This window comes from Neophocaena asiaeorientalis, unplaced genomic scaffold (assembly GCF_003031525.2).
Source record: "Neophocaena asiaeorientalis asiaeorientalis breed wild unplaced genomic scaffold, Neophocaena_asiaeorientalis_V1.1 scaffold236, whole genome shotgun sequence".
Classification (NCBI taxonomy): domain Eukaryota; kingdom Metazoa; phylum Chordata; class Mammalia; order Artiodactyla; family Phocoenidae; genus Neophocaena; species Neophocaena asiaeorientalis.
The window spans coordinates 621,506-649,434 of NW_020173418.1; the positions used below are offsets into that span (position 1 = coordinate 621,506).

At 46.8% G+C, this 27,929-nt stretch overlaps 1 protein-coding gene across 6 annotated transcripts in view; it reads right to left on the minus strand.

Moving 5' to 3' along the window:
• Positions 1–1,801: 1,801 nt before the first annotated feature.
• The window catches only part of HERC2 (HECT and RLD domain containing E3 ubiquitin protein ligase 2), a 228,790-nt gene continuing 202,662 nt past the window's right edge, over positions 1,802–27,929 (minus strand). For 4 of the 6 annotated variants that reach the window (XM_024747285.1, XM_024747282.1, XM_024747283.1 and 1 more), the window contains exons 65-78: positions 20,567–20,744; positions 19,877–20,038; positions 17,741–17,832; positions 17,389–17,528; positions 13,656–13,843; positions 12,947–13,144; positions 10,513–10,596; positions 6,893–7,034; positions 6,569–6,763; positions 5,804–5,916; positions 4,978–5,168; positions 4,026–4,131; positions 3,507–3,719; positions 2,095–2,367 (exon numbers count right to left, since the gene is read on the minus strand). In XM_024747285.1, the coding sequence (XP_024603053.1) occupies positions 2,095–2,367; positions 3,507–3,719; positions 4,026–4,131; positions 4,978–5,168; positions 5,804–5,916; positions 6,569–6,763; positions 6,893–7,034; positions 10,513–10,596; positions 12,947–13,144; positions 13,656–13,843; positions 17,389–17,528; positions 17,741–17,832; positions 19,877–20,038; positions 20,567–20,744 (2,275 nt within the window). Of the gene's footprint in view, positions 2,368–3,506; positions 3,720–4,025; positions 4,132–4,977; positions 5,169–5,803; positions 5,917–6,568; positions 6,764–6,892; positions 7,035–10,512; positions 10,597–12,946; positions 13,145–13,655; positions 13,844–17,388; positions 17,529–17,740; positions 17,833–19,876; positions 20,039–20,566; positions 20,745–27,929 lie in introns of all 6 variants that reach the window. The other 2 variants (XM_024747286.1, XM_024747281.1) reach the window with 1 other exon arrangement.

The window sequence follows — 27,929 nt, forward strand, 5'->3', positions numbered from 1 at the left end:
TGCTGCGGAGCAACTAAGCCCGTGCGCCACAACTACTAAGCCTGCGCTCTAGAGCCCGTGAGCCACAACTACTGAAGCCCGCGTGCCTAGAGCCCGCCCGTGCTCTGCAACAATAGAAGCCACCACGATGAGCAGCCCACACACCACAACGAAGAGTAGCCCCCGCTTGCCGCAACTAGAGAAAGCCCACGCGCAGCAACGAAGACCCAACGCAGCCAAAAATAAATAAATAAATTTATAAAAGTATTTATGGGAGGATGTCTATAGGTTATATGCAAATGCTACACTATTTTACATAAGGGACTTGGGCATTCACAGAGTTTGGTAGGCTTGGGGGTCCGGGAACCAATCTCCTGCAGATATCAAGGGACAACCATACGTTTTGATTGAAGGATATGAAGAAAATTTAGCCTTATGCAGATATGTACTTTGGAAAAGGGAGGACTTCATGGACACCTTGAAAGGGCCTCAGGAACCTCCAGGTTCCTAGAACAGGACTTTGAGAACACTGTTTGTAGAGGCGGTACCTTTGCCAGCCTGTTGAGCCTGAGAGTGGAGGGGACAATACAGGCCTGGCCGCAGGCTGCACCTGTTCTCGCTTGCTCTCCTGCCCTGGGTCGTCAGAAGGGCATGTGAAGCAGAGCCCTACCCAACCCCCAGTCCTGAGCCACGCAGCCAAAACTGGCCAACCCAGATGCATAAAGAGAGAAATAAATTCTTCTTGTGTGCCACCGACTTTGGGGGTAGTTTGTTATGCAGCCAAAGCTGACTAAAAACAAAAGGGACGGTGATTAAAAAACCTCACAGCTTATATGGAAATTTTGAGACAAGCTGAAAAAAGGGCTAATCTAAACGTTCACCAACTTGGTCATGAATAATTTCCCAGAAAAAAATTCTCTTTGGATCTTTTAATGTGACACATTGAATCCCCGAGGAAAGGAAGTCTCCCACATGAAATACCTACCGCTTGCCTCCACCTGATACCGTTTACCCCAAGTCCCACTGTACTAGGCCTGCCGGCCAATCTGCCTCCTATGGTCTCAGTCCTTCACTTTGCAGGGCCTACCACACACGTGATCCCGGAACAAGCAGCTCAAATCCTACTCCATGGCCGACCGGACCAGAGACACTCCCCTGCCCCCAGGCCCATGGGACAGGAAGGAACCAAGGCTGCAGAGGCAGATGGCATGGAGGACAGGGGAGGGACGCTGAAGGCTCCCGACCCTAGCTGCTCCCCTGGAGACCTTCCAGTCTCCTGAGGACCACTCCCTTTGTCACTGCAGTGAGTTTGGTTTTGTAACCAAAAAAGTCTAACTAGACTGGAATGGCTTTAACTAATGCTGTATCAAACACTAATCTATTTTGGGGTGGCAGCACACCCACCAGTGCTAGTCTAACCACATAAGAAAGATCAGCTTAACAATTTTGTGACAGATGTTTTATTTATAGGGTATTAAAATTTAGGCATATACATGACACAAACATTATATATAGTACTTTCCATGACAGAAGTTATGATGCTGCTCACAGAAAGGCCTCAATTCAAGTTACACACCGCATATGCTAGAATGTGCACCTGGGGAGGAGAGGGGGGCTGATGGCCTTCTTGTTTTGATTTTGGTTTAAATAACCTCTGGATGCATTCAAGTAATACTGATCATTTAATGTTCAAAAAACTTTTAATAAACAAATTCCGAGTAAAATTAATTGAAATATTTATGATGCGATTTGTTACACAGTATTTCCAATGTACAATCAAGGCAATGCACAACACTTAAAAGGAAGGGAAAAAACCAATCTATTGCACCCACAGGGAAAAAGGCTTTTTATTCATTTTTGGGACGCTGCATCTCATTATTTATATTAAACATTTACACACTTTAGTAAACGCAGAAGTCCTACATGTAATGCAGCATTGTGGGTAAGAAGCCCCTTTTAAGTCTCCACGTGCGAGGCTGACTTTCTGATCATCCTCCCACACGTTAGGGGGCTAACCCTTCTCATGGCACACGTCACGCCCTGCAGTCTGAACTGCAGCACTCTGCCTCCTCACTCAGTCTCGTGGTGTCTTGTGATGGATGCCATTTCTCCACCTCAATGTCCTGTTAAATAATCCTGTGTCGAGTCTGAAGCAAATGAATCCACATCCTCGTTCTCTGAGTCGTCACTGCTGTCATCCGCAGCTGGCTCTCCTGTGAGGGCTATGCGAGCATAATCATCTGTGTCTATGGACTTGCAAAAGTGGATGGCATATTTCAGTTTCTCCTCTAGCACCTGCTTACAGGAATACCGGGGCAACTTCAACAAAAAGAAGCAGGTGTAGGATTCAGGAAGGAAGTGGTCAGGAGGGTTGTATTTATCCAATACCTGTTAATGAAAAATGTTAAATCATCAGAGACTATGTACAAGGACAGGTAAAACCTCAATCTATTTTATTGTGTTCATTAGACTCTTGACTCTCATTCACATAAAGCATCATATTTTGTTGGCTAAAAATAACAAAATATCAGAAAACACAAAATCTAGCCAATTTCATAAATAAAAAGGAGTAACTATTTCCCAGGACTTTCAATAAAAAAATAGCAACTGGTTACTGTGACAATTGCCTTTTACAAACCAATGCTGTGAGGAGAGTCAGATGGCTCCACCCACCCCCGGTCAACAAGGTGGGACCCCAGACCCACCGACACAGGGTCCGGTGCAAAGGCACGGGCTTAGCCATCACCCATGTGGGGAAGCTCTCCCTGAATCTATCAGCCCACTTTCAACCACAACAGATTAAGATGCTAGGAAGCCAGCAAGAACTGTGGAAAAACCCCACAAATTACCTACCTTCTGAGAGGAAAACTGCATATGCTCTCAAAGATCTCCCTGAGAGGTGACTACTTCTGTAACCCTGGCCAGAGACCCAGGACAGGGTGCACTGGGCAAGGAGCCGTCCCCGAATCCCCCCAAACATGCGGGAGAGTGGACTTCCAATCTCTCTCTCTGCGGTGAACTCCACCCCTCAGCACTGCGACTGGCAAAGTCAACTGAGAGTAGGCAGTGGGGAATCAGGTCATTTCACCCCCAGGGCCTGGCAGGTAGACAGAGCCTATCTCTGACCACGGACCGCAGAGTCAGAACTCAAAGCAAAACTCAATCTGATGAGCGCTGATTTTTCTCAGTAAGCAGCATTACTCAGTGATTCACCTAATTCAACCAGAGAATCAAATAAACGCTTTAAGTGATGTGTGTGCTCAACAACCTAGGATACGCTGACATAAGAGTAGTGCATTCTGGTGGTGGCCAGATAAACTTTTTAGAAGTAGGCAGTGGTACCCAAGACCTGCAGTCATTGAATTTTGAGCTGTCAAACCAAAGAAGTTACGTGTTTTTCATTTTTGTTTCCAGAGGGAAGGAAAACCACGTAACAGGAGAGACCTGCTCGCCTTCCCAGCTGGGGCAGGGCTGCGTGCGAGGAACACGACCCGCGGCTGACGCCACGGGGTGTGTCGGAGCCGCACCTGGACGACGAAGTCTCTGCCCCGGAAGTCGGCGATGGTCCTGGGCAGCCTCGTGCGGCCCCACACGAAGCGAAGGAAGAGGGAGCGCTCTGTGTTGGAGAAGGACTCCATCACCTCCCAGAACCACTGGATCAGGGGTGCAGAAGGCTCCACCCCCTTGTACGTCGCCACCGACTTTAGAAGATGCAGGGGGATGTCTGGGCTGCCACACACCTGTGGAGGGACACGCTTTGCGTCAGCACAGGGTCCACCACTCCTTTCTCCCAGGGCTGGTGTGGGGAGGCTCAGGCGTGGGAGGCCGTAGGGGATGGGTGGGAGGATAGGCCCTGTGGCCCGCCGTGTGTGGGCCAGGGCTGGGCGGGGGAGGCGGGGACTAATCGCTCCCTGAGCACGTCTTACTTCACCCAAAAGGCACAAGTGTATCTCAGACCTCCATGTGCAAGAGTTAACTGAGAGGTGGACTCAGTGGATGACCATGAGAAGGCATTCCAGGGGGGCAGCACGAAGCGGCGGGCATACCATTGTCTCCAGTTCGTATCCGGTGAACAGAGAAAGAAGGGGCACAGGCACGACTCGGGCCATCCCCTCCCGAACAGCAGCCACCTGCTCATCAAATTCGTGGAGTCTGAAAGAAAACACTCACTTTACACTTCTGTCTTTGGTGATGTAGATCTTGTTCTGCTCATACCAACCAAGCCTTGCCACACAGATGAGCCAGGTGTGTGCTCTGCAGACAGTCTCAGAGCTTCTCACGGAGTGGGGCCATCTCACTGGCACACGGAACGCGACCTCGAAAACTAGCTACGGCTATACACGTTCCAAGACACAATTCTCAATCCCCCCCTGCTTCCCAGGAAGGAGCCAGAGTCCGACAAGCAGAGGCAGCGAGCAGGCCTCACAGCACCCACGGTGAGAACTTCCCGAAAGCAGATGCCGCGTCCAAGGCCCTGGTGACTGGCGAGTTAGGGCACGAGACAGAAAGGAACACGGGTGGATGGCACAGGACACTTGCCAGGACCGGCCTCAGGCAGAGCCTAGCAAGCAAAGCCCACCTGACGCACGGGCCCTCATCCCAACACCCAGCCAGGTGCTTCTGGAGGAGAAGGCTCCCAAGCAGCACACTGAGCGGACATCGGGCGGAGGCCACGCAGCAACCGCAGCTGACGGTGGCGCAAGGGCCAGGCGAGGGGTGGAGACGCCCCAAACACAGCCCTGCTCCCGGAGAGGTGGCACACAAAGGCCTGTGACCTCTGCTGGGACAGTCCCCAAACAGGGGGATTCTCTTCACCTTGGTATTCTGATCAGAGCCAGGAATCTCGGGTGAGAATAACAAGTACTCCAACCCTGATCACGATGGAGCCAAGTCCATTAAATTTTCCTTGTGGAAAGAAAGCAGCCACCCAAGCAAACCATTTTCTGCTATTTTTGCTATTTACTGAGTTGAAACACTGGAGGGCAGACGACCACGTACCTGTAGTTCATTGCGAGCCGGACATACTCGGCGCGGTTGTCCAGGGTGATATGTGTGTACTTGGAGCTCAGCTGGATGTCCTGGCCGCTGGCGCTTGGCACCGTGAAGGGAAGGCTCATGGCCTCAAACTCCTCCGAGGTGGCTTCATTGTCACGGATGTACATGAGCCCAGGGATAAAATCTTTATCGACCTTTCAAGGGGAGAAGGGAGTCCGTTTGTTGGGTCGCGGTTGTTCCTGCACCCCAGGCCCCAGTTCACGCCCGACACGCAGTCGCGCGAGGCCTCGATCTGCCTGGGGCGTACGGCAAGGCTCCCAGTGTACTGCGCGTGCCGGGGAATAAAAGAGGGGCAGCGGGGAAGCATTTTACCCGAGGAGCTGAAGAAAGAATGTGTAACAAGGAAGTCTTTAAAACCACTCACTGAGAGCGCAACAGGCACTGCTCACAGGCGAGTCCCAACCTCACTCATGGCACCAAGGGAACCACGCCTAGGGAGGCCCCGGGAGCCTCAACTTCCCCCCAGCTGCCCACGGGCTCAGCTGTGCCACAGGAAAGACAGAGGGCTTTCTTATCTGACGAGACCGTACAAGTGGCAAAGCCCACAAGCAGCTGGTGCATCAAGGTCTAGAAATGGACTGGCCTTGTGTCCACACCCCGACTCTGCTACTAGAAGGCGGCCGACGGCCAGCAGTCTGACCACCTGCGAGTATGTCAGCACCTCGGGACAGCCTGTGCCTCTTAACCAGACCCCAGGGGACGCCCCGCATGCTCTGTGCTGGGCACACAAGGTGTCACATCTCTCGGCCCTCTCCCTCCTGGAGGTTACCTCGCTGAGGTCTGCAATGGTGAGGCTCATCCCAGCCAGCTGCTTCCAGACAGGTTCAGCAAGGTTCAGACTCAGAGGACTCCCAGTCCGGATGGCAATACCTAGTAACACACCTGCTCGTTCGAAACACAAGAAACAGGAGATACTTGGAACGGATGACAGAACATCCAGTCCATTCAACAACACAGCGGAGATGAGCTCTTCCCTGGGGTCTCAGTGCCTTCTAAACCAACATTACCCCAATTCACAGAGACTTAGGTCCGTCCTTAAAACCTTATATCCTACTCTGAATTCATTGCTCCCTTCTGTTCCTATGGGTGAAATCTATAACTCTTCTGCTCTTTCCACCAACAGCTGTAGCCACAGTGGCCAATCCTCTGACAGGAAAGCCAACAGCCGGAGCTTCTCAAGGAGGTGCTCGCAGTGCCTGGAGAGGTGCAGGCAGTGCCGTGAGTTAATGGGCACAGACCCTCAATGAACAGGTGGCCAAGTATCAAGACATCCTAAGATCTGATCCCAAGTTTCAGATACGTTTAGGATGCAGACACATGCTATCTCAGATCCTCTGAGTGCCAAAGGCACCTCCTGGTTCTTAGCACACAGCTGCTAATGGTCTGGCTCTTCACGTCCCTGCAGCTACACACGGAGAAAGCTCGAAGGAGATATTTAAAACAGCTACACCACTCCCAAGACACAGCAGCCATTAGGCTAACAGGGCACACACAGCGGAACAGCTGCAGCACTGCACCCACGCAAGAGGCCCACCCAAGAAGCGGAACATGTTGGTGTGCACGGGCGCCCTGGCAGCCGGGCTGAACAGGTAGCAGTCGCGGTTGGCCCCCGACTCGTCCCTCCCGTTGGGTGTCACGATCAGAAGCGGGGTGAGTCCGTTCTGCAGCTCTTCACAGATCTCGGCTATGGACTCACTGTAGCCACCACCACAGTCATCCACAGATTCACCTGGGAGGAAAGGAGGGTCGGCAGCTCACGGTCACTGTGCCAGAGCCCCCTGGGGAGTGGCTGGGGGCCGCTCATTTCTCCTCGCACCACCCATTACACCACCGCCCCTCAGCGCACGCAAGCTCTCACCCACGAACTTGACCTTCCAGACGCGGTGTGGGAGGAGAAGGCTGTCAGGACTAAATGAGCTCATCTTAGCGCACATCTGCCCGAAGACAGACTTGGTCCCATCAGGGCCCGCTAGGCCACCTTTACTCCTTGAACGCTTGACCTAGAGAGGGAGACAAAGAACATACAGAAGGGGGGCCACAGCAGAAAGCACACAGGTGCCATCTTTGGCAGCCGACCGGCCCTGGAACCCCTGCATCCAAAGCAGGGCCCTGCGGCCAGTCACCCCTCCCGTTACCCTCGCCTGTCCTGTCCTGGTCACCAGCGGGGAGTGGGGGCAGGAGACCCTACAGACAGCAAGCAGCACCCAGACGTGTGGCACGGCCTCTACAACCTCAGGCCGCCACGAGCGCCCAGCAAGCTCAAGCACAACCCCCAGAGCACACCTGTGCGCGCACGAAGGGCTGCTGGACCTCCCAGGACTGACCCATGTCCTCGTCTCCTCACCCACGCCTGCTGAGGACCCCGAAGACCAGCCTTGCGCTCCTCTTTTTCCCTCCCCTGATGCAGGCTGCCTGCTGGACAGCTGTGCTCAAGGGGCCGGGGCGCGCTCGCCAGCACACGCAGCACGGCAGGACGGTGGTGGCTAAGCAAACACGCCCTCAAGAAATCACAGACCACAGGAAGGACTGCAGCAGCCCGGGTGGGCAGGAGCTGCAGCCTGGCTCACCCTCACACTTTGTAACCTTGCCCACGGTCTCCGTGAAGAAGCGGCCAGGAGCCCTGAAAGCGCCCTCCGAGCAGACCATCAGCCCTGGCAGGGTCACCCCAAGGGGCTCTGAGACCAAATCTGGCCTGTAATATCTGAGCCAGGACAGAACCTTCCTCCCCTCCTTTCCTCACCTGCACGGACCCTGCTCAACTCTTGGGGTCACTGTGTCTCCAAGTATGATCACTTGTCCCACCTGTATTTCTCATCATAAGCTAAGATTCCCCAACAGATCATAACAATGGCCCTCAAGCCCTCACTGAGTGTGGCCTCAGTAACCCTGCAGCTTGCAGCCTAGGCTGTGCTTCAGAATCACCCAAGAAGCTCAGTCTGAAATGACTGCAAAATGAGAAGTTAAGGAAAGTATGATTGTGAGAATGTACTTTCACTTGACTCTTCTGGCTAAACTCTCGCCATCCTTAACTTCGTCGTGAGTTCTAGGCTGAGTTTAACAGCTAATTCTCCTCACTGCATAAATTGCCATTCTCAAGACTAAAAATATAAGAACAATGACAACAGTTTCCTGTGGAGTGAGTCTTCCTGTGCACCACACAGCCAGCTGCACGTTCTCATATGTCATTTCATTTGACCTTAACAGCAGCTCTCTAAGGCACACAGCGCCCAGGGGAGAGTGAGCTACACAAAGGAAGAAGGATGTGTTCCTACGTGAGGGGTAAGACACAGACCTGCTGCCCACTCGAAAGGTCACATCACCTCCGTTTACAGTGCCAGTTAACACAGACTGATGCTCTCAGCTGCTATGAAGGAACATGGTTATGTGAACACAGCCAGGACACTGCAAGGACAGGGCTGTGTACCTGACACCTCTGGACAGCAGGAATATAGGTGGTTTTAATGGTCTTTAATTTGAATTTTCTAAATTTTCAGAAATGAGCAAGCATTATCTGCAATACATTTAAAGTTTTTAATGTACACAGATTTATTTTTAGATCCTGTTACAAAACTAAATTAAATTCAAACACAGAGAAACCCTCCAAGAACACGGCCTACTTTTAGTGTCTCTACAGCACTTCTGACAGACAGTAAGAAAATGTCTCCAAGGGCATCCCCACGAGAGAAGGCTGCAGCCTTGGGACAGCACAGGGAAGAGGATGCCCGCACCACCTTTCTGGGTCACTGCTGGTGTCTGCGTTCAACTTGGAGTCACAGAATGCCCCCCGCACCACTCTGCTCTACTTTATATCCATCTTTGTGGAGGACCTTCCCAATTTCAAGAGTATGTTTGAAACCCTGAACTGAAGGAAACCTGGCTCTGGCACCTGAGGACCGCTGGGTGGCCCGGAGTGGCTCCTGTGACATCAATGAGCATTGCACGCTGTGTTGAAGGTTGTTTATACGCCTTTTAAAAAATGTCTAATACAAATTTGTTTCTCTCCTTACCTATTCTGTTCTTTCAGACACGCACCGAGCATTTTCATAACTCACTGTGCTGGGGATGCCAAGATGAGAAAAGAAGAGGCATTGAGCACACAATGACTGGAAAATGTACCTGGTGTGGACTCCAGGTTAGCCAGGTTCCCTGGTGTCAAGGGCCCTGGGCTTGGACACCCACACTGGGCCACTGGCCCCAACGTGGTGCCTGTGCACAGCTGAGGCAGGCCTGCAATCCAGGAACACCCAACTGTCTGAATTAGACGATCAGCTTTCCTCACTTACGAACTTTAGTATTTACGCCCTAATAATGTAGAGCAAACCAAAATGATCCTCCAAGGTGGGGAAATAAAAGCTTTTTTATGACCCTAATTAAAACAGCCCATTTGTTTGTGGAATAGGCTGACTGACCTCCAGCTTCACATTAAACACTATGACGTCGGTGAAGGAACCACTTCCATCAGCATGGTCACATGTGTTCTCCAACAAAGGAAAAGAGTGTGATGCCTTAATTGAAAATGCCCCCAGGAACAGCTCTGGAAGCAAGTCTAGTCATACAACCAGCATCAGGGTAGAAACCACGTGCTGACACGATGGCTCAGGAACAAAGCATCTGCTCTTCAGGTTCTGCTCCTGCTCCAAGAGGCGGGGCCGACTTCGCTGGCGTGGGAAATGCCAAGTGCACACACGCCATCAGCAGTGCTGGGCTTCCTCTGGTTTTAATTAATTCTTTTAGCTCGAGGCTTATATACATTTGGCAGCAGTACAAATTCAGAGACGGTCTACTTTTCACTTCTTCAATTACTACTGTGACACAGTCTTAGTATAAGTGATTCTGGCCTATTAAACTGGCAAAGTAAGCAGCCATCAGGGCTGGGGAAGGTATGAGGCTGGCAGGAACAGGGAACCTGCTCTGCCTCTCAAAACCTAACCCAAGCGGGGGACTGAAGACACACACGTAGCTGGGGCCACACCACCTGGCCCTGCTGTACCCTAGCCTTCTAGCCCCCAGCAGAGAAATCAACGTGGGCAGCTGGTTGGCGTAAACAATCCCACGGCCCTACAGCATGGGACAGGGAGGTGCTTATTACAATGCATTAAGAGGAACAGACAGCAAGTTGCAAAAGAGAGTCATCCAGTTCAGTTTACAACCAACAGATACACACCCCCCAAATGTCAGCAGCAGTTATCACTATGTGGTGGAAATATGGGTCATTTTTACTTTTCCCCTTTTGCTTATCTGGATTTGTGCTTCTGGGTTATCTGAAATAAGCCTTTCTTCTTTCCGTTATAAAGAAAACCACTAACGTTGCCACCTGGCGGTCTCAGCACTGGACATCTCACACATGTGGCACCTTGCTCTCTAAAGCAAGGGCATGAGAGAAGGTTTTCTACGAGCACTTGCCCCCGGCTGAGGGGACATGACTCACAACCACAAACCCATCACATCTGAGAACAGAAAGCCGTCTCCACTTGTTACCTGGATCCGGTTCAACTCCACCACGGGACCGTGCTGGCGATCTCGCACCATAGTTGCTTGTACTACTTTTCGGAAAGCTGCCTCCTGAAACACGACAGACAAAATTTAGAATGTGATATAGAAAGTATTACCCACAGATATTTCAAATCACAGAACTCCCTCTGTCGGGTCATGAGGTGGCCCAGGGCAGTAGCCTGGCATCCACACGCAAGCCACGCAGAGGCTCAGGCAGCCGGCAGGGCCAGTGCTTAGCAGCACCCATGCCTGCCATCTGGAGGCATGAGGCACCCGGCACGCACTGCACAGAGAGGAGCGAGGGCCAGAGCCCGGGGACCACCTGCTCCAACCCAGGGCTCAGGCCAGGCTCCGAGGGTTAAACAGAAAACCGAGGTTTCCCAGCCAAACTGCAAGTCCACTAGTGGCAGGACTGAGGCACTAATTATACAGTATTGCTGTCCCAGCAGAGACATCGGCCACAAAGCCGCAGCAGGGCCAGGGAGCGGGCCAGGGTGGGATGGGGATGGTGAAGCCAGTGAGGGAGGGAACTCATGGGCACCGGGCACTGAAAGAAACCTGGAAAACCCAGAGTGAAGACGGCAAGCAAAGGGAGCAGGCCCCAACTTCACCCAGGGAGACACATGCCCACGTGGGCCTGGGCGCGGGGGACACGTGCTCGTGTGCACGTGCGTGAGGACGGGAGGAGAGTCCAGACACCCGGAGGAGGCAGGACCAGTGGCAGCCCCAGGTCCCTGCCGAGTGGACGACTGGGCTCTCTTCTGGAGACAGGGCGGCTGGGGTAGGAGTAGAAGGCGGGCCACGAGGTGCCGACAGCAAGGTCTGCACCCCCCTCTTAGGTCAGAGCCTGAGAGCTCTAACCTGTGAAGATGGGAAGGGAAGAGGTACTGCCATCACACGGGGGGCCCACAGACACACACCCCGCACCATACAGGCGATGCAGAGGCAGGCCGCTCCCCATGCATTCCTGCACGCCCTCCACCCCAAGGACCAGCACCCTGCTCGCTGCTCGGCCCTGCTCCAGGCATGAGCTCCCTTCCCCACGGAGCGCCCCGCGAGCCCCGCCCTCCTGTGGCTCGCTCTCTTCTGGGCCCTGGTAACAGCTCTCCACAGTCACCAACGAAACCCACTCCCTAGAATTTCCTGCAGAGGCGGTCCTTCCCAACGAGGACCAGAATAGAGGCCAACACCCCCGTGGCTGAGGGTACCCTTTCAGCCTCCCTGGGCGTCCCTGCCCTGTGCTCCCAGCCTGCAGGACACTCACATACTCAGCGTGAGACACGTGCTACCTCTCGCTTTGTTTCCTCCCTACAAGGAGAGGCTTTTTCCCTGTTACTGCTTATTATCACCTCTGCTTTGAGGGATTAAAAAAACGGTGAAAGTAATCAAATTTGCCATTTTTATTATTGAAAAATGGTTGAAGTAAAGTCTCATATTGATTTTACCTGCCCACCATTTTTTCCTGCTCTGGGTCATCAGAGAGCTCTTACCATTACCACAATCCTCATCACTGTCTACGTGTCTCTAAGCCACACATAAAAATAAAACGTGTACACCAGTCTCCTTCGGCTAGGTATTTTAGGAAATAAAGCTAATCCTGAAAAAAAAACTGTTTGGACAGTACTCCAAAACATCTAAATTTTATTATCAATAAGAATAGACCATAACCTTGGATAACAATATATGTCACAGAATCAGACTCTTCAGGACTAGGATTCCTCAATTTGACCTCTATGCTTTTTTTTCCCTATACAAATATTCCCCCTACCATACAACAATTGAGCCTCTTCCAGGACATCCTGTCAAGCTGCTTGCCAGAAACTTGATGACTTCAGGCATTTCATTCTAGAAAGCTCAAATTATTACAAATGTCAACGGGCCAAAATTTCTCTCATGACTTTCAGAAGCCTTCATTCATGATTCTTTTCAGAGGCTGTTAAACTACCGTTCGGCCAGGAATTTCTACATATCCTGGTACCGAACTTCTATCTAAGCGATCTGTAACGTTCGGGTCCCTCTGCTGGACATCCCTGGAGAAGAAATTATCCCATTATTTTTTCTTCCTGCTGTCAGTAGGGATTTGCCGTAAAGCCTCAAGGCCAGGACAGCAGAGAACACTGCAAGAATGGAAGCTTAGTTCTGCCAACCCCCTTCTGGGGAGGTGGGAAACAGAGATTACAGGGGGAAAAGGCAGCACCACACTATTCATTTTTAAAATAAGCTCCAAAAGAGAAGAGATTTTTGTCTGTTTCGATGCATTCTAAGTACCCAGGACAGAGCCTGGCATATAGTAGGTGCTCAGTGAACATTCGCTGAATGAGCTGTATTCAATACATTCCTACTTTAGGAATTTTTGTTGGATAAAACTTACTGAAGATACCAATATCACCTACAGTAAAAACTGCTACCAGAGCGGTACCTTTCCCTGGGATATCAGAACTCCTCGCAGAGTGCCAAAGCCCACAGAAGGCCCGAGTCCAGTTTCATCGAGCGAGCCCTCCAGGTCAAACATGGGGATGCAGGGGCAGAAGAGCTCTGAGATGTGATGCAACAGCAGCAGCCGGTTCCGCAGTGCTGTGATTGGGATCTCCTGCAAATGACTGTACTCCATAGGGACCTGAAACATGGAAACTGCGTTAAGTCAACTTAGGCGCCAAACGCACAGGTAAGCCATAGTATAGTAGATGGATTCTGAAAATACTGTTTTTGAAAACAGAGAAGCACTATGACTTCTGAGTTTGGTTTAAAAAATCTTGCTGTTTCTAAAATAATATTTTGGCCATTTTGCCTGAGCCAAGAAACGTAAACCACGGAGAACGTTAAAAAAAATTAGCGTATTGAAATATATTTACTACAGAAAACATGCAGCCTGAACTACCAGAATGGTTTTATATAATTTATAAAAGTTTGAATAAAGGTGACACACGGATACACACAGAATGTCGACAGGTGTGAATAATTAATGTTCTTAAAAATACTGTTCTTACCATTACCAATAATTATAAATTATTTTCAGTAGAGCACCTCTGTAAATGTATAAGGGGAAAACGAAGTGGGCGCACACTTGCACACGCATAATTCAATACAACCTGCATGCCTGCTGGCCCACTCACCCAATCGCCACTGACCTGTGCAGGGAGCTTCCCGGCACTGGCGGGCTTGCTCGTTGACCAGGCGAGAGTGTGTGCTGAGCCACAGGCCACACGGTTGACCTTCTTGCCCTGAAGGGCAGCTACCAGCCGAGGCCTCTGGATGGCATTTGTTGTTCCATCTCCCAGCTGTCCCTCATCATTGTCGCCCCACGTATAAACTTCACCTAATGCAGATTTAGAACAAGGACTTGTATACTAGGACCAATGAACGCACAACCACCACTATCTTCCCATACATACAGTCCTCGCTGCCCTCCAGCTGGGTGTCGGCGGTTGTCTGTGAAATGTTAACCTTATGGTGATCTAGATGTCTCTAATCACAACACTCAAAGAGGTAGCAGGCTTCCCAGGACCCTTCCCCTGCTGCTAACACGGCTTTTCCAACCGTGTATGTTCACAGGACTAAGCATGTAACTGGAACAGTTCTTACTCAGAACAAGTAACATCAAAACAGATGGTAGTGCTTCCCTGGCGGCGCAGTGGTGGGGGGTCCGCCTGCCGATGCAGGGGACACGGGTCCGTGCCCCGGTCCGGGAGGATCCCACATGCCGTGGAGCGGCTGGGCCCGTGAGCCATGGCCGCTGAGCCTGCGCGTCCGGAGCCTGTGCTCCGCAACGGGAGAGGCCACAGCGGTGAGGGGCCCGCGTACCGCAAAGAAAAAAAAAAAAAACAGATGGTAAATACTTACAATCCAAATTGATTTTGTATGTCAAAGGAAGAGAAAGTCAGTTTTTAACTAAACAAAATCCATGTTTTAAAGGAACATGTTCTTCCAATGGTTATTCATATCCTAAACATGAGATATGAATCTCTCATTCATATCTCACTGATGAGAATCATATTTTTCAACATACCATACTAGATCCCAACCATGAAACTCCACTGTATGGGTAAGGTGGTGACTAGAATAGAAATGAGTTTAGTTCTTTAGAAACATCACAAGCCTTGCAAATCCACAGACTCCTCGGGGTGCCATGAAGCCATAAGCACCACTGTGCAAAGTGCAAGGCCCGCATGATCAAGGGCAGTGTGCTTGTGTCCTGCCCCTTCCTGCTCTGGAGAACTCAGTCCTAAAGCCACTGGGTAGGTGTCAGAGTGCAAGCAAGGGGAAGAGAGCCTCTCCGCAGAGGCACAGCCGGGTGCAGGGAATCAGAGTGCACGAGAGACAAGGACTTCCACACAGAGGGTAGCCAGGTGTGGGAAGTCAGCCAAAGCAGGGAGCAGTACACCCATGTGGGGACACGGTCCAGAGTGGGCAGTCACAGCCCAAGTGAGGTGAGGATCCACACAGAGGAGAAGGCAAAGGCAACGACGGGACACCAGCCACTACAGGAAGAGTAAGTGAATCACTTACTCAGTAAGGGGATCCAGGTTTCTTACCAAAAGAGAAAGGAGTAACAAGTATGGAAAGAGAGAAAACTAGAATGAACCTGTGGTCCAGTACCTTGGGGTACTGGTGTGAGCAAGTGGTACTCTATGTACATATATACATATAGAAATAAACACAGATGTAATTTTGTGTATTATTTACATATATATTCCCTAGCTCTGTCCACTAAGAAGGCCTGGGAGCAGTGACATTCCATTAGCGATGAGCACACCTACAGACCTGACCTTGTCTTTCAAACACCATTTTCCTCTAAAGGCACCAGGGCTCCTTGGGGAAACAGACAATTCTAAGCTTGAGACATGGAGAGTCAAGACGAGGACAGAAGGTCTTTTTGTGCCAGAAAGCAAGGAAGTACTCAATGAATGACGGGGTGGGAACTTCAGGAGATGAAACCAGCCAAACAGGGCACAATTTGAGCATCAAGGTAAGTAAAAGCAACAGCTTATATGTAACTCATTAAATAAATTAGGAAACCATGAGTCCGACAAGATGAAAACAAACCAACAAAAATTTAAATATCTGATGAGAATAAAATGTTCAGTGAAAAAGGAATATTTATATAGTTTCAAACACCCTCCCAAATACTTATTAGTTACAAAGGATGTTCACAGTGGAACAGGCTGGCTATACCACCCTTATCAAGTGACTGATATTAACAGCATTAGTAATGGGACAAAGAGAACACGCATGTCACCTGATGAACTGAGAATGAGTTAGGAATGCAGGATAAATTAAGATCAAAGATGTGCAACCTGAATCTACGGAGGAAACATCAAACTCAAATTGAGAAATGTTCTACAAAACAACCAGCCCGTAACCAGTGTGAAAAGTGTCAGGTCCAAAAAGTCCAAGAAGACTGAAGAAGACTGACGAGGATGACCCTGAGGGGTGACTGAGGGTTGTCTCAGAACAGAGCCAAGAGCAGCACAGCTGACGGAGCCCATGTTGTGAGGGGAGAGAGAGGGAGGTCAGGTGGAGTGACGACTGTGTATATTTTCTCACTGAAGGCCATGTTGTGATCATGCAGCACAGGGCCCATCACTGTAGGAAATACACACTTGTTCAGGGTAATGGGGCACCATGGCATCACCTATCTCTCACATGGAAAAAGAAAAAGTTCTTTGTACTATACCTGCAACTGTTCTCTAAGTGTGTTATATATATGTTTCAAAAATTTTTAAATTATAATAAAGGAAATAAAAGTGTGTTGTAATTTCTTCATCAAGAACTACATCAGTCCCACCACAAGCCACAGAAGTTGCATATTCATATATGAAACTCATTCATCGAAACTAATTAAAGGGCACGTGTTCATATAATTCACCGAAGCCTTTTAAAGGGAGCAAAATTTGGGGAATGTCAGTTTTCCAGCAGCCACCCATACTCCCTGGCCCCTTCACTCCACCTTCAATGCCAGCAATGGCAAGTTGAGACCCTCTCGTAATTGGAAAATCTCTCCTTCCCCTTCTTCCATCACATCTCTCTCACTGATCTTCTGCCTCCTTTTCTCCACTGAAGGGTGTGTGAGATTTTACTAGGCTCACCTAATAATTCAGAATATTTCCATACTGTAAAGTCAGCTGATTTGGCGATCTTAATTCCATCTGTAACTCCCTTTTGCCACTGTCTTGGGGTTCCCAAGACCACCCTCAGTTTTGATGATTCACTAGGAGAACTCCAGGACTCAGCATATATCATACTCAGAGCTATAATTCATTACAGTGAAAGGACACAAAGCAAAATCAGCTAAGGGAAAAGGCACATGGGTGAAGTGCAGAGAAAACCAGGAGTGAGCTTCCAAGGGTCCCCCACTCCCAGTGGAGTCACACAGACGCATTTAGTTCCTTCAGTAACAAGTTGTGGCCACTTGTGATGTGCTGTCCAGCAGGGACATAAGAGACTCGGTACCAGGGTTCTGACTGGGGCAGGTCAGGCAGGCACTCTGCCTGGCACGTACCCAAGTTCCAGACCCCCAGAAGGAAGCAGGTTTCAGCAGAGACCACGCTCTTTGCAAACATTCTAACAAAGCCTCCTTCAATTAGGGCTGGTGGGAGCCCTCCTGAAATCCAGGCTCCTAGAAGCCAGCCGAAGGCCAACCTTGCAAGCGAGTGTTTCTAAAAACAGCCGTATCAGGCCTGCTCTGTTAGCCACGAAACACAACATGTTCACCAGTGTTAACACCAGGGACTGAAGACGATAGGGCCAAAACCACAGGCGTATTTTCAGAGTATAGTATGACTCTCCCCATCCCCCCTCCACCTTAGAGCTGCGCATATTATCCCTGAGCCTCCAAGTTACAAGGTTGGGCCTCCCACCTACCGTCCTCAGTGCAGCACACACAGTGCAGGGAGCCGGTGGCGATGGCAATGACTTTCTTCCCCTGCAGCCCTTGAACCTGCCGAGGTCTTCTAACATGGTCGTCAGATCCATGGCCCAGCCTGTGATAATCACCTTTGCCCCTGCACACAAGGAAACGTGGAACTTGTGAATGCAAAGCCATCTTGTTTACCACCCTGCGCCACCCTCCTGAAGCAGACACCACACTGACACTGCAAGACACAAACCACAGCCTGCCACAGAAACCACATTTCTATCTACAAAAAGGCAGTTAAAGTGACTTCTAATTAACAATCTGGATTTGGTGGACTTAAATAAATAGAATCTTGCATACCAAGTATAGACAGCACCAGATTTGGTCAGGGCGACAGAAAACTGGGACCCACATTCCACTTTAACCACTCCAAGGCCTGTCAGAGAATCGATCTAGAAGGGAAAAGGCTTAATTAGACTGATTCAATCAAGGTTTTTGCTGATGGTTGCACCCATAGAGAGACTGCAGTGACGCGAATAGAGAACTCGGAAAGCCCTTACTCCTACGCCAAACATTTACTACAACGTAAAACCCTACTCCACACAGCCAAGTGTTCTCAGAAGGGGCAGGAACCCTGGCTCTGAGGGAGCACAGGCCACAGGCAGCCAGGCGGCCGTGCCACCACCCGTGAGACCTGCCGCATACTGCTGGAAATGAACACGTCACTGTTGAAGGTCTATGATCGCTTTCCCCAGCATTCACTCTCCCAACTCCATTTCTCTTTGTGATGTGGTGGCCCCATTCTCCAGCAAGCCCTGCACTTCACATCTGCCCTCCAGCCCTATCAGATGCACAGGCCCACAGGGAAGAAGAAGCAGGCAACGGGGGACGGATGGCCAAGACAACCAGGGTTCTGACTTCAGACACTAGCAATCCACCTGCCCAGGTTATTCCAATTAAACACGACGTTGATCAGGTCAGTACCGGAACCCACTTCCAGCCCTGCATGCTCAAGGGTCCAGACCCTTCACTGCCAGCACCCAGAGGTCTTGTTGGGGTTCATTTACCTAGCTGACATCTTTTCTCACCTAGAAAACTATGCTCCTTATTACCTGTGACTGTTTCCAGACTTAAGTTCTCAAACTTAAATTTAAATTCATTATCCCCTAATTCTCTGTTTTCTCCTCACCCTACCCCCATCACAATGATAGCAGTAATGGCCTCCACCCCCCAACACCCCCCAACATTCGACATCTCAGTCCTGCAAGGTGCAAAGCCTCTGTCTAATGCCTTCTTGACATACGAAAGCCCACAACAATTTTTTCATAAATGTGGAAACCATACGTAACCTGTAATGTGGTTAAAATACTGTATACCTGTGAGGGAAAAGAGCAAGTGGTGATAAGGACAAGAAGGCAGCCTCGAGTCCCAGGTTTTCCAGCAGCACCTGCCAAGGAGGCCCTGAAGAAGAGGGGTGTCTCCTTGCAGCCAGCTTCATGGCACAGAGGTGCAGGTGCCTCAGGTGATGTCTTCTTCATCAGGCCCTGGCTCTAGCCGGCACCTGCCAATACCACTCCCCGTGGTAATGGAAGCTTGCTGTGCCCTCACTAACCAGCATGGCAGCACACGCAGCTCCTGAGCACGTGAAACGTGGGCAGCGCAAGCGAGGGAGTGAATTGTAATGTTACTCACTCTTAACTGATTTAAGTTAAAACTTAAGTAGTTATGCATGGCCAGCGGCTACTTTACTGAGCAGCACGGCTCTGAGTCCAGCTCGGCAGTCCCAGCTCAGGCTCCTACTCTGACGGCCTCCGGCGGCTCCCCACCTGCTCCCCAGGCCGCCCATGCACCATGTGGGCCTCTACTCTGCACGTGCAGTCTCAGAGCCCCAACAAGAGAGGATGCCGAGCAGAGACAACGTCTAGCTTTCTTTCACAGCACTGACACTCCCAAGTCCACAGCAAATCACCTCAGTTGAACGGCCCTGCTGTGTTCTCGTCCCGCAGGCCGCTAGGTAGTCAGCATGTGCCCTAAACACACCGATGAACCTAACCTCTGCCAGCTCCTTATTCACAGAGGAGTTTGTATTCACAGTCGTGACCACAAACGTCGATCAACTGCCCAGAGCCACTCGGCTCAGGCGGAGCCTCTTCTCGTCTTCTCACAGATGTCCATCTAGCAGCCTCTGGCTGAGCCAGATGCAGCCTTTCAGCAGATACCAGTGCAGTGCATAGCTACAGACCTCTGTGAGCAGAAGGGTGTGGACCAGTCGTCCTTCTCCTCAAACAGGTCCGCGTGCTAAATAAAACCATGGGCCGCGTGAAGCCCCGCTGACCACAGACATTCCCGAGAGAGCACGAAACAGTACTTACAACTATCTTCATACCTCTGGGGCTTTCACTCCCTTTTCACCCAGTGACCCATCATGTGTTTTGCAAAGAAGCTAAGGATGAAGTTAGGCTACTCCTGAGACGCAGGCGGTGGCAGGCAGCGTACCTTCACGGGCGCCTTGCAGCCGTCGCTGCCCCCTCTGCCCAGCTTGCCGTAGTCCCCGTCCCCCCAGGACCAGACGGTGTCATCCTCCGTGAGGCAGAGGGTCTGGGCGTCCCCACTGCCACAGGCAACGTCGACCACGCGGTGGCCCTGCAGCACCTCCACCTGCAGAGAGAGGGGCACTGAGGACATCCGACTGCAACAGAAAGGAGGCTCTCCCCGGAGGGGTTAACGTCTGGGATTTGGGGGTGGGGTGGGGGGGAGGGTGCCTGTCTTAATTCTTTACAAACAACAGGGAATCTTAATGGTCCTGCAGGCCAAGACAAAAGACACCCTCGCATATCCGAACTGTGAGCATCTCAGCAGTAGGAGGCAGGTCCCAGTGTCCAGTGCTCAGTCCTGCCACCCACCCTGCAGCCTCACCTAAATCACAGCGGACCTCCCAGAAGACAAAGCCTCTAGCTAGATGCCAAGTAATATTTACTAGTGTAGATAAAAGGGTATTTCAAACACTATCCTGTTTAAAAGACCCATGGAATATATACCATGGTGGTTTTTATTCCCACCAAAAAAAAACACTGTTAACTCTGAAACTAAAAAGAATCTGGAATAGGAAATACTGTGGATTTTTACAAAGCATAACGACAACAGCAAGCTGTCCCTCCAGGCCTCCCGCGCACAGTTCCTCCTCACCAGCTTTGGTTTCAACTGGTCCTCACTGTCACTGTGCCCCAGGCGGCCATACCGGCCTTTGCCCCACGTGTAGAGGTCCCCGGCTGCAGTGACACAGGCGCTGTGGGCTCCACCAGCAGCGACATCAACCACCTCTATTCCTCTCAGAGACTCAATGACACGAGGACGGTCACACGGACTGCAAAAGAGGTCACCAAATATAACTGAAATAGTTTCATTCTTAAATATTTTTAAATGATTAAATATAGGCTTTTGGTTTGTTGCTCATTTATTCAATGCACACCTCTCAACCTACATACACCTGTCAAGTCAATCATTAAATCAATCTGGAAGAATCATTCAGGCCTGAACTCAAAATCATGTAATTCCCTACCTACCTCCTTTTATACAAGCTGCCCAAATGCCAGAGAGGAGATGTACAGTCTAAATCAGGGGCTGGAAGACCAGCACTTACAGATGGGCCATGTCTGGCCTATGACCTGTTTTTGAAAGGCCAGTGAGCTGAGAATGCGCTTTGCATTTTTTAAGGGTTGTAAAACAAACAAACGAAAATGACGAAAGAAGGATATACAACAAAAAATGTATGTGGCTGGCCTAAAATATTACTCTCTGGTCTTTTGCAGAAACAGCCTGTCCACCCTTGCTATAAATCAACATTTCATTTAAGGAGTCAACTAGTCTATATATAACATGGCAAGCCTGATGACAAACTTCTTTTTCTTATTACTGAGTTTTGAAAGCTATTTATAATGATTTTGGATATAAGACCTGAGTCAGATATATGATGTGGCAAATATGCTTTCCCAGTCTGTGGCATGTGCTTTCCATCTCTTAACAGTGTCTTTCAAAGAGAAGTTCACAATTTTTATAAAGTCCAATTTATCCTATTTTTCTTTACTGGATTGTGCTTTTGGAGTTCTATCTAAAAATCTTCATCTGACCTAAGGTCACAAAAGTTTTCTCTCATGTTTTCTTCTAGAAGTTTTTAGTTGTAGGTTTTAGACTTATGAGTTAATTTTGCATATGATGCAAGATAAGAATTCAAGTTCAAAGATCGAGGTGTTCCCTTAGGCAAGGCTGAAGATTGCAGTCTGTGGTATTTGGAATTTAGGCTGCAGTCCTTGTTTTTGGATGGATCACTGGGTTTGTGGCACAGTCCATGCTTTAAACCAGATCTGAACAGAAGAATGGCTACTTGGCCCAGGTAGAAGTAGATGAAGTATTTGGTTTAATTTTGGATATTAATGGCGCAAGATAAGAATTTAAGTTCACTGTTTACCATACGGTTGTCCAATTGTTCAAAACCATTTGTTGAAAAGACCATCTTTTCTCCAATAAATTGTCTTTGCACTTTTGTATTATGCACTGCAAACTGTGAGGGAGGAATCAAGTTTCCTTTTTCCACACTCACTGTATCAGTATTTGTGGGTACGTTTTTGGACTTCCTATCCTATTCTGCTCCACTGATATATTTCTCACTCGATACAATAATACCAACACTGTCTTGATTCCTGTATCTTTAAAATGAGACTTGAAGTTAAATAGTGTCAGTCCTCCAACTCTGCTCCTCATTTGCAAAGCTGTCTTGACTACTGTAGGTACTCTTCATTTCCACATGAATTTTATAATCAGCTTGTCAATTTCTACAGAAATTTTGATTGGGAAGGGGTTGAATCAATAGGTTAATTTGGGGGAAAACCAAAAAATCAACAATATTGAGTCTTCCAATCCATGAACACAGCATACTCCTCCATTATTTTAGGTCTTTTAAAATTGCTCTCAGCAATATTTTATAGTTTTTTGTCTGTAAGTTATCCATATCTTTGGGTCAAATTTATTCCTTACTATTTCAATTTTAGGGGGAGGGTACCATAAATGGTATTTTAAAATCTCAATTTCTGATTGCATATGTATAAAGACACACAGTTGACTTTTTTTAATGCAGAAACGTTTCCTTTATTTGCCTGCAATCGACTTTTATTTACTGATCTTCTACCCTGCCACCCTGCTAATCACACTCATTAATTCTAGTAGCTTTGTAGACACCATCAGGTTTTCTACGTAATATTATGTGTAAGTGGACAGCTTTAATTCTCCTTCCAAGCTGAATGCCTTTTACCTCTTTGCATTGTGCTGCACTTGCTAAACCTGCTAAACAACACTGAATGCAACTGGTGACAGACAGCAGCAGATGTCCTTGTCTTGCTCCTGGAGATAGGGAAAGCGGTCAGCCTGTCACCATCAGGTATCACATTAGCCCTAGCTTGCTTTCTTTCTTTCATTCATTTGTTTATTTATGGCTGTGCTGGGTCTTCGTTGCTGTGCGTGAGCTTTCTCTACTTGTGGCGAGCAGGGGCTACTCTTCATTGCGGTGCATGGGCTTCTCATTGCGGTGGCTTCTCTTGCTGTGGAGCATGGGCTCTAGGCACTCAGTAGTTGTGGCTCGCGGGCTCTAGAGCACAGGCTCAGTAGTTGTGGTGCATGGACTTCGTTGCTCCACGGTACGTGGGATCTTCCCGGACCAGGGCTCGAACCCGTGTTCCCTGCATTGGCAGGCGGATTCTTAACCACTGAGCCAACAGGGAAGTCAAGCCCTAGCTTTAACAGAGATGCCCTTTACCAAGCTGAGGAAGTTTTCTCTCATTCCCAGATTGCTGAAAGTTTTTATCAGAAACAAATGTTAGTTTGCCAAATGCTTTTCCGCCTTTCATCTATTGAGATAATCTATACAGTTTTTCTTTTTTACACTGATCAATTTTCTAATGTTAAAACAATTATTCAATACTGGCAAAAACGTCATTTGGCCTTACTGCTTTATCCTTTTACATACTGTTGGATTCAACTTTCTAAAATATTAAGAATTTTTACATCTATGCTCATGAAGGATACTGGTCTATATTTTCCTAATAACATCTGAGTCTGGTTTTGATATAAAAATAAAGCTGTCCTCAAAAAAGTAAATTGGCTAGAACTCCCTCCTCAATTTTCTGAAATTGACTGTGAAGAACTGGTATTATCTGTTACTTACATGTGTGGTAGAAATCACCAGTCATATATCTGGTCCTGAGGATTTATTTGTGGGAAATTCAATTTCTTAAATAGACACAGGGCCATTCAAGTCATCTAATTTTTCTTGAGTGAGCATTAAAGAATGTGTGTCCTTTGAGGAATTTGTCCACTTCATCTAAAAAGTTCAATCTGTCGGCATAAAGTTATTTAATGTACTGCATCTTTCAATAACTACATTCTGCAGTAATGAAAACTCCCTCATTCCTGATATTGCTATAATTTGTGTGTGTGTGTGTATAGATAGGTAGATAGATTAGTCTAGCTGGAGGTTTTATTGATGATGCTACCTTTCTCAAAGAACCAACTTCTGTTTTCTTTAATTTTTCTCTATTTCTCTGTTTTCTATTTCATGGATTCTTGCTCTGATCTTTCTTAGTTGCTCACTTTGTCTTTCTTATTCTAATTCCTTAAAGTAGAAGCTGAGGTCATTGTTTAGAGATCATTTTTCTTTTATAAAAAGGCATTTCATGCTATACATCTCCTTCTAAGTACTGCTTCTGCTGGATCCCACACATTTTTATATGTTGTTTTCATTTTCACTCAGATCAAAATTCTTTCTAATTTAGCACTGATTCCTTCTTTGACCCATCAGTTTTTACATTTTAGTTATTTTTACATTTTATTTACTTTCCAAATATATGGAGGATTTTCCATACTTTATAGTAATTGATTTCTAATTAATTCCATTGTGGTCAGAGAAAATCTTTTATATAACTTGAATCTTTTTATCAGATTTGTTTTCTGGCCCAAATTACGGTCTACATTGGCAGCTGTTCCACGTGTACTTGAAAAGAATGTGCTTTTGTTAAGTAGTGTTGTATAGTGGTAATTAGATCAAATTGGTCGATAAAGTTGTTCAAGTCTTCTGCCAAATCTTCTATCCACCTATCAGTTATTGAGGAAGGATATTAAAATCTACAACTGTAAATCTGTTTCTCCTTGCAGCTCTGTCATTTTGTTTAATTTCATATATTTGGAAGATCTATTATTAGTTGTGTAAACATTTAGGATTATTATGTCCTCTTGATGAACTGACCACATCATCATCATAAAATGACCCTTTTTATCTCTGTTGATATTCTCTGATGTTACATCTAGTTTGTATAATATTAATATAGGCATTCCAGCTTTATTTTAATCTGTGTTAGCATATTTTCCCACCCTTTTATCTTTAATCGATTTATGTGTTTTTAAATATAGACATGTTAAATACAAAGTTTGTTCTATGTAGCATATTGTTTGATCTTGCTTTTATATGCATTCTGACAATGACTTTTAACTGTGGTGTTTAGATCATTTAACATTTGATGTGATTGTTAATATATTTTGGTTTAGATCTATACCTTACTATTTGTTTTCTATTTGTCTCATCTGTTTACTCCATTTTTTCATTTTTCTGGTTTCTTTCGAGTATGTTTTTTGATTCACTTTAACTCCTTCGTTGGCTTATCAGATAAAACTTTTTGTTGCGTTATTTTCGGGGTTGCTTTGGCGGATGTAGAATGCATCTCTAACAATTAGAGTGTAGTCTGGGGTCATGTACTACATCATGTATAGTATAAGAACTTCACAACAGTATATGTCCACTTCCTGCCTCTAACCCCAGCCTCTGTGCTACTGCTGTCATATATTTTACTCCTATGTATGTTTTAAGCATCTCAATTCATTTTTACCATATCCTGAAAACATTCAATTATCTCTTAAAGAGATTTATATAATAAGGGAAAACATCATGATATTAACCCATGTAGTAATTTCCTCATTCATTTGTATAGATCCCTGATTCCATCTGGTATAATCTTCCTCTGGTTTGAAGTAATTCCTTTAAATTTTTAGTTGTACAGATCTGGAGGTGGTGAATTATTTCAGCTTTTGTATGCCTGCATAAGTCTACTTCAAATTCATTCCTGAAAAAATAATTTCATTGAGTAAAAGAAATCTAGGCTGACAGTTATTTTTATTTTCAGTATCTCCCACTGTATTCTAGCTTACATTATTTCTTATCAGAAATTCACCATCACCCTTTACCTTTTATTCTGTACATAACTGGCATTATTCCCCCTGGCTGCTTTAAAATATTTTGCTCCTTATCAATGGCCTTGAGCAATTTGATTATGATGTGCTTTGGTGTAGTTTCCTTCATGTTTCTCTTGCTTAGGGTTCTCTGAGCTTCTTGAATGTGTGGGTTTATAATTTTCATCAAAGTTGAAACTTTTTCAGCCATTACTTCTTCAAAATCCCCATCTTCATCACTTTTGGTAACTCCAATTATGCATGTATTGGGCCATTTGAGGTTGTCCACAGCTCACTGATACTACAGGTCTTTTTATATATTCTTTTTTTTTCTGTTTCATTTGGATAGTTTCTACTATTATATATTCAAGTTCACTGACCTTTTCTTCTGCAATGTTTAATCTGCCATTAATCCCATGCACTGTATTTTTCATCTTAAACATTGTACTTTTCTTGGACATTGTATTTCTTCAGGACTTTGATTTGGGCATTTAAATATCTTTCAGTCTCTACCTAACGTGTTCAAGTTTTTCCTCTAGCTTACTGAAGATAGAACTGTTTCAGTGTTCTTGTCTAGTAATCCTATCACTTGTATCACTTCTGGGTCAGTTTCAATCAACTGACTTTTCTCCTTATATGGGTTGTATTTTCCTTCTCTCTTGTGTGCCTGATAATTTTTTTATAGCTTTATTGAGATAAAATTGCCATATAATATTGTGTAAGTTTAAGGTACACAATATGGTTTGATAGATGTATATATTGTGAAATGGTTACTACAATAAGGTTAACAAATCCTTCATGTTTACTTTTGTATGTGTGTAGTAAGAACATTTAAGATGTACGCTCTTAGCAACTTGCATATGTACAATACAGTATTGTTAACCATAGTCACCATGCTGTACATTAAATCCCCAGAACTTATTGATCTCATAACTGGAAGTTTGCACTCTTTTAGCAACATCTCTCCATTTCCTCCACCCCCAACCCCTGGCAACCACCAATCTGCTCTCTATTTCTATGAGTTCAGCTTTTTTAAGATTCCACATATAAGTGAGATCATACAGTTTTTGTCTTTCTCTGACGCGTTTCGCTTAGCATAAAGTCCTCGAAGTTCATCCATGTTGCTGCAAATGGCAGGATTTCCTTTTTCATGGTTGAATAATATTCACGTGCGCACACACACATTTTTCTTTCTCCATTTGTCTGTCAATGAACACTTAGTGGTTGTTTCTTTATCTTGGCTATTGTAAATAATGCTGCAATGAACATGGGGGTGCAGATATCTTTTTGAAATAGTGGCTTCATTTCCTTTGGCTATATACCCAGAAGTGAGATTATTGGATCATATGCTAATTCAATTTTAAATTTTATGAGGAACTTCCACACCGTTTTGCACAGTGGCTGCACCAATCTACATTCCCATCAACAATGTACAAGGGCTCCCTTTTCTCCACACCCTTGCAAGTACTTGTTACCTCTCGTCTTCTTGATGATAGCCATTCTAACACTTGTGAGGTGATATCTTACTGTGGTTTTGATTTGCATTTCCCTGATGATTTAGTGATCTTGAGCAATTTTTCGTGTGCCTGTTGGCCATTTGTATGCCTCCTGGAAAAATGCTTATTCAGGTCCTTTGCCCATTTGTTAATTCGGTTATTTGGTTTTTGTTTGCTATTAAGTTGTATGAGTTTCTTATGTATTCTGGATCTTAACCCCCGATCAGTTATAAGATTTGCCAATATTTTCCCTCATTCCAGAGTTTGCCTTTTCACTGTGTTGTTTCTTTTGCTGTGAAGAAGCTTTTTAGTTTGATGGAGTCCCACTTGTTTATTTTTGCCTTTGTTGCTTGTGCTTTTGCTGTCATAGCCAAAAAATCATTGCCAAGACCAATGTGAAGGAGCTTTTTCCCTATGTCTTCTTCTAGGAGTTTTATCATTTCAGGTCTTATAGCCAAGTCTTTAATCCATTTTGAGTTAATTTTTGTGAGTAGTGTAAGAGAGTGGTCCAATTTCATTCTTTTGCATTTGAATATCCAATTTTCCCAGCACTACTGAAGAGACATGTGCCTGATAATTTCTGACCGGATGAACAACACTGTGAATATTATCTTGCTGGGTGCTTGGTATGTTTGTATCCATAAAAACATTCTTGAGCTTTGATCTCTCCAACACGGTTAAGTTACCTGTGAACAGCTCAATCCTTTGAGGTCTTGCTTTTTAGCTTTGTTGGTGAGATCAGAACAACACTTAGTCTATGACTAACTTCTTTCCCCTCTGTTGTG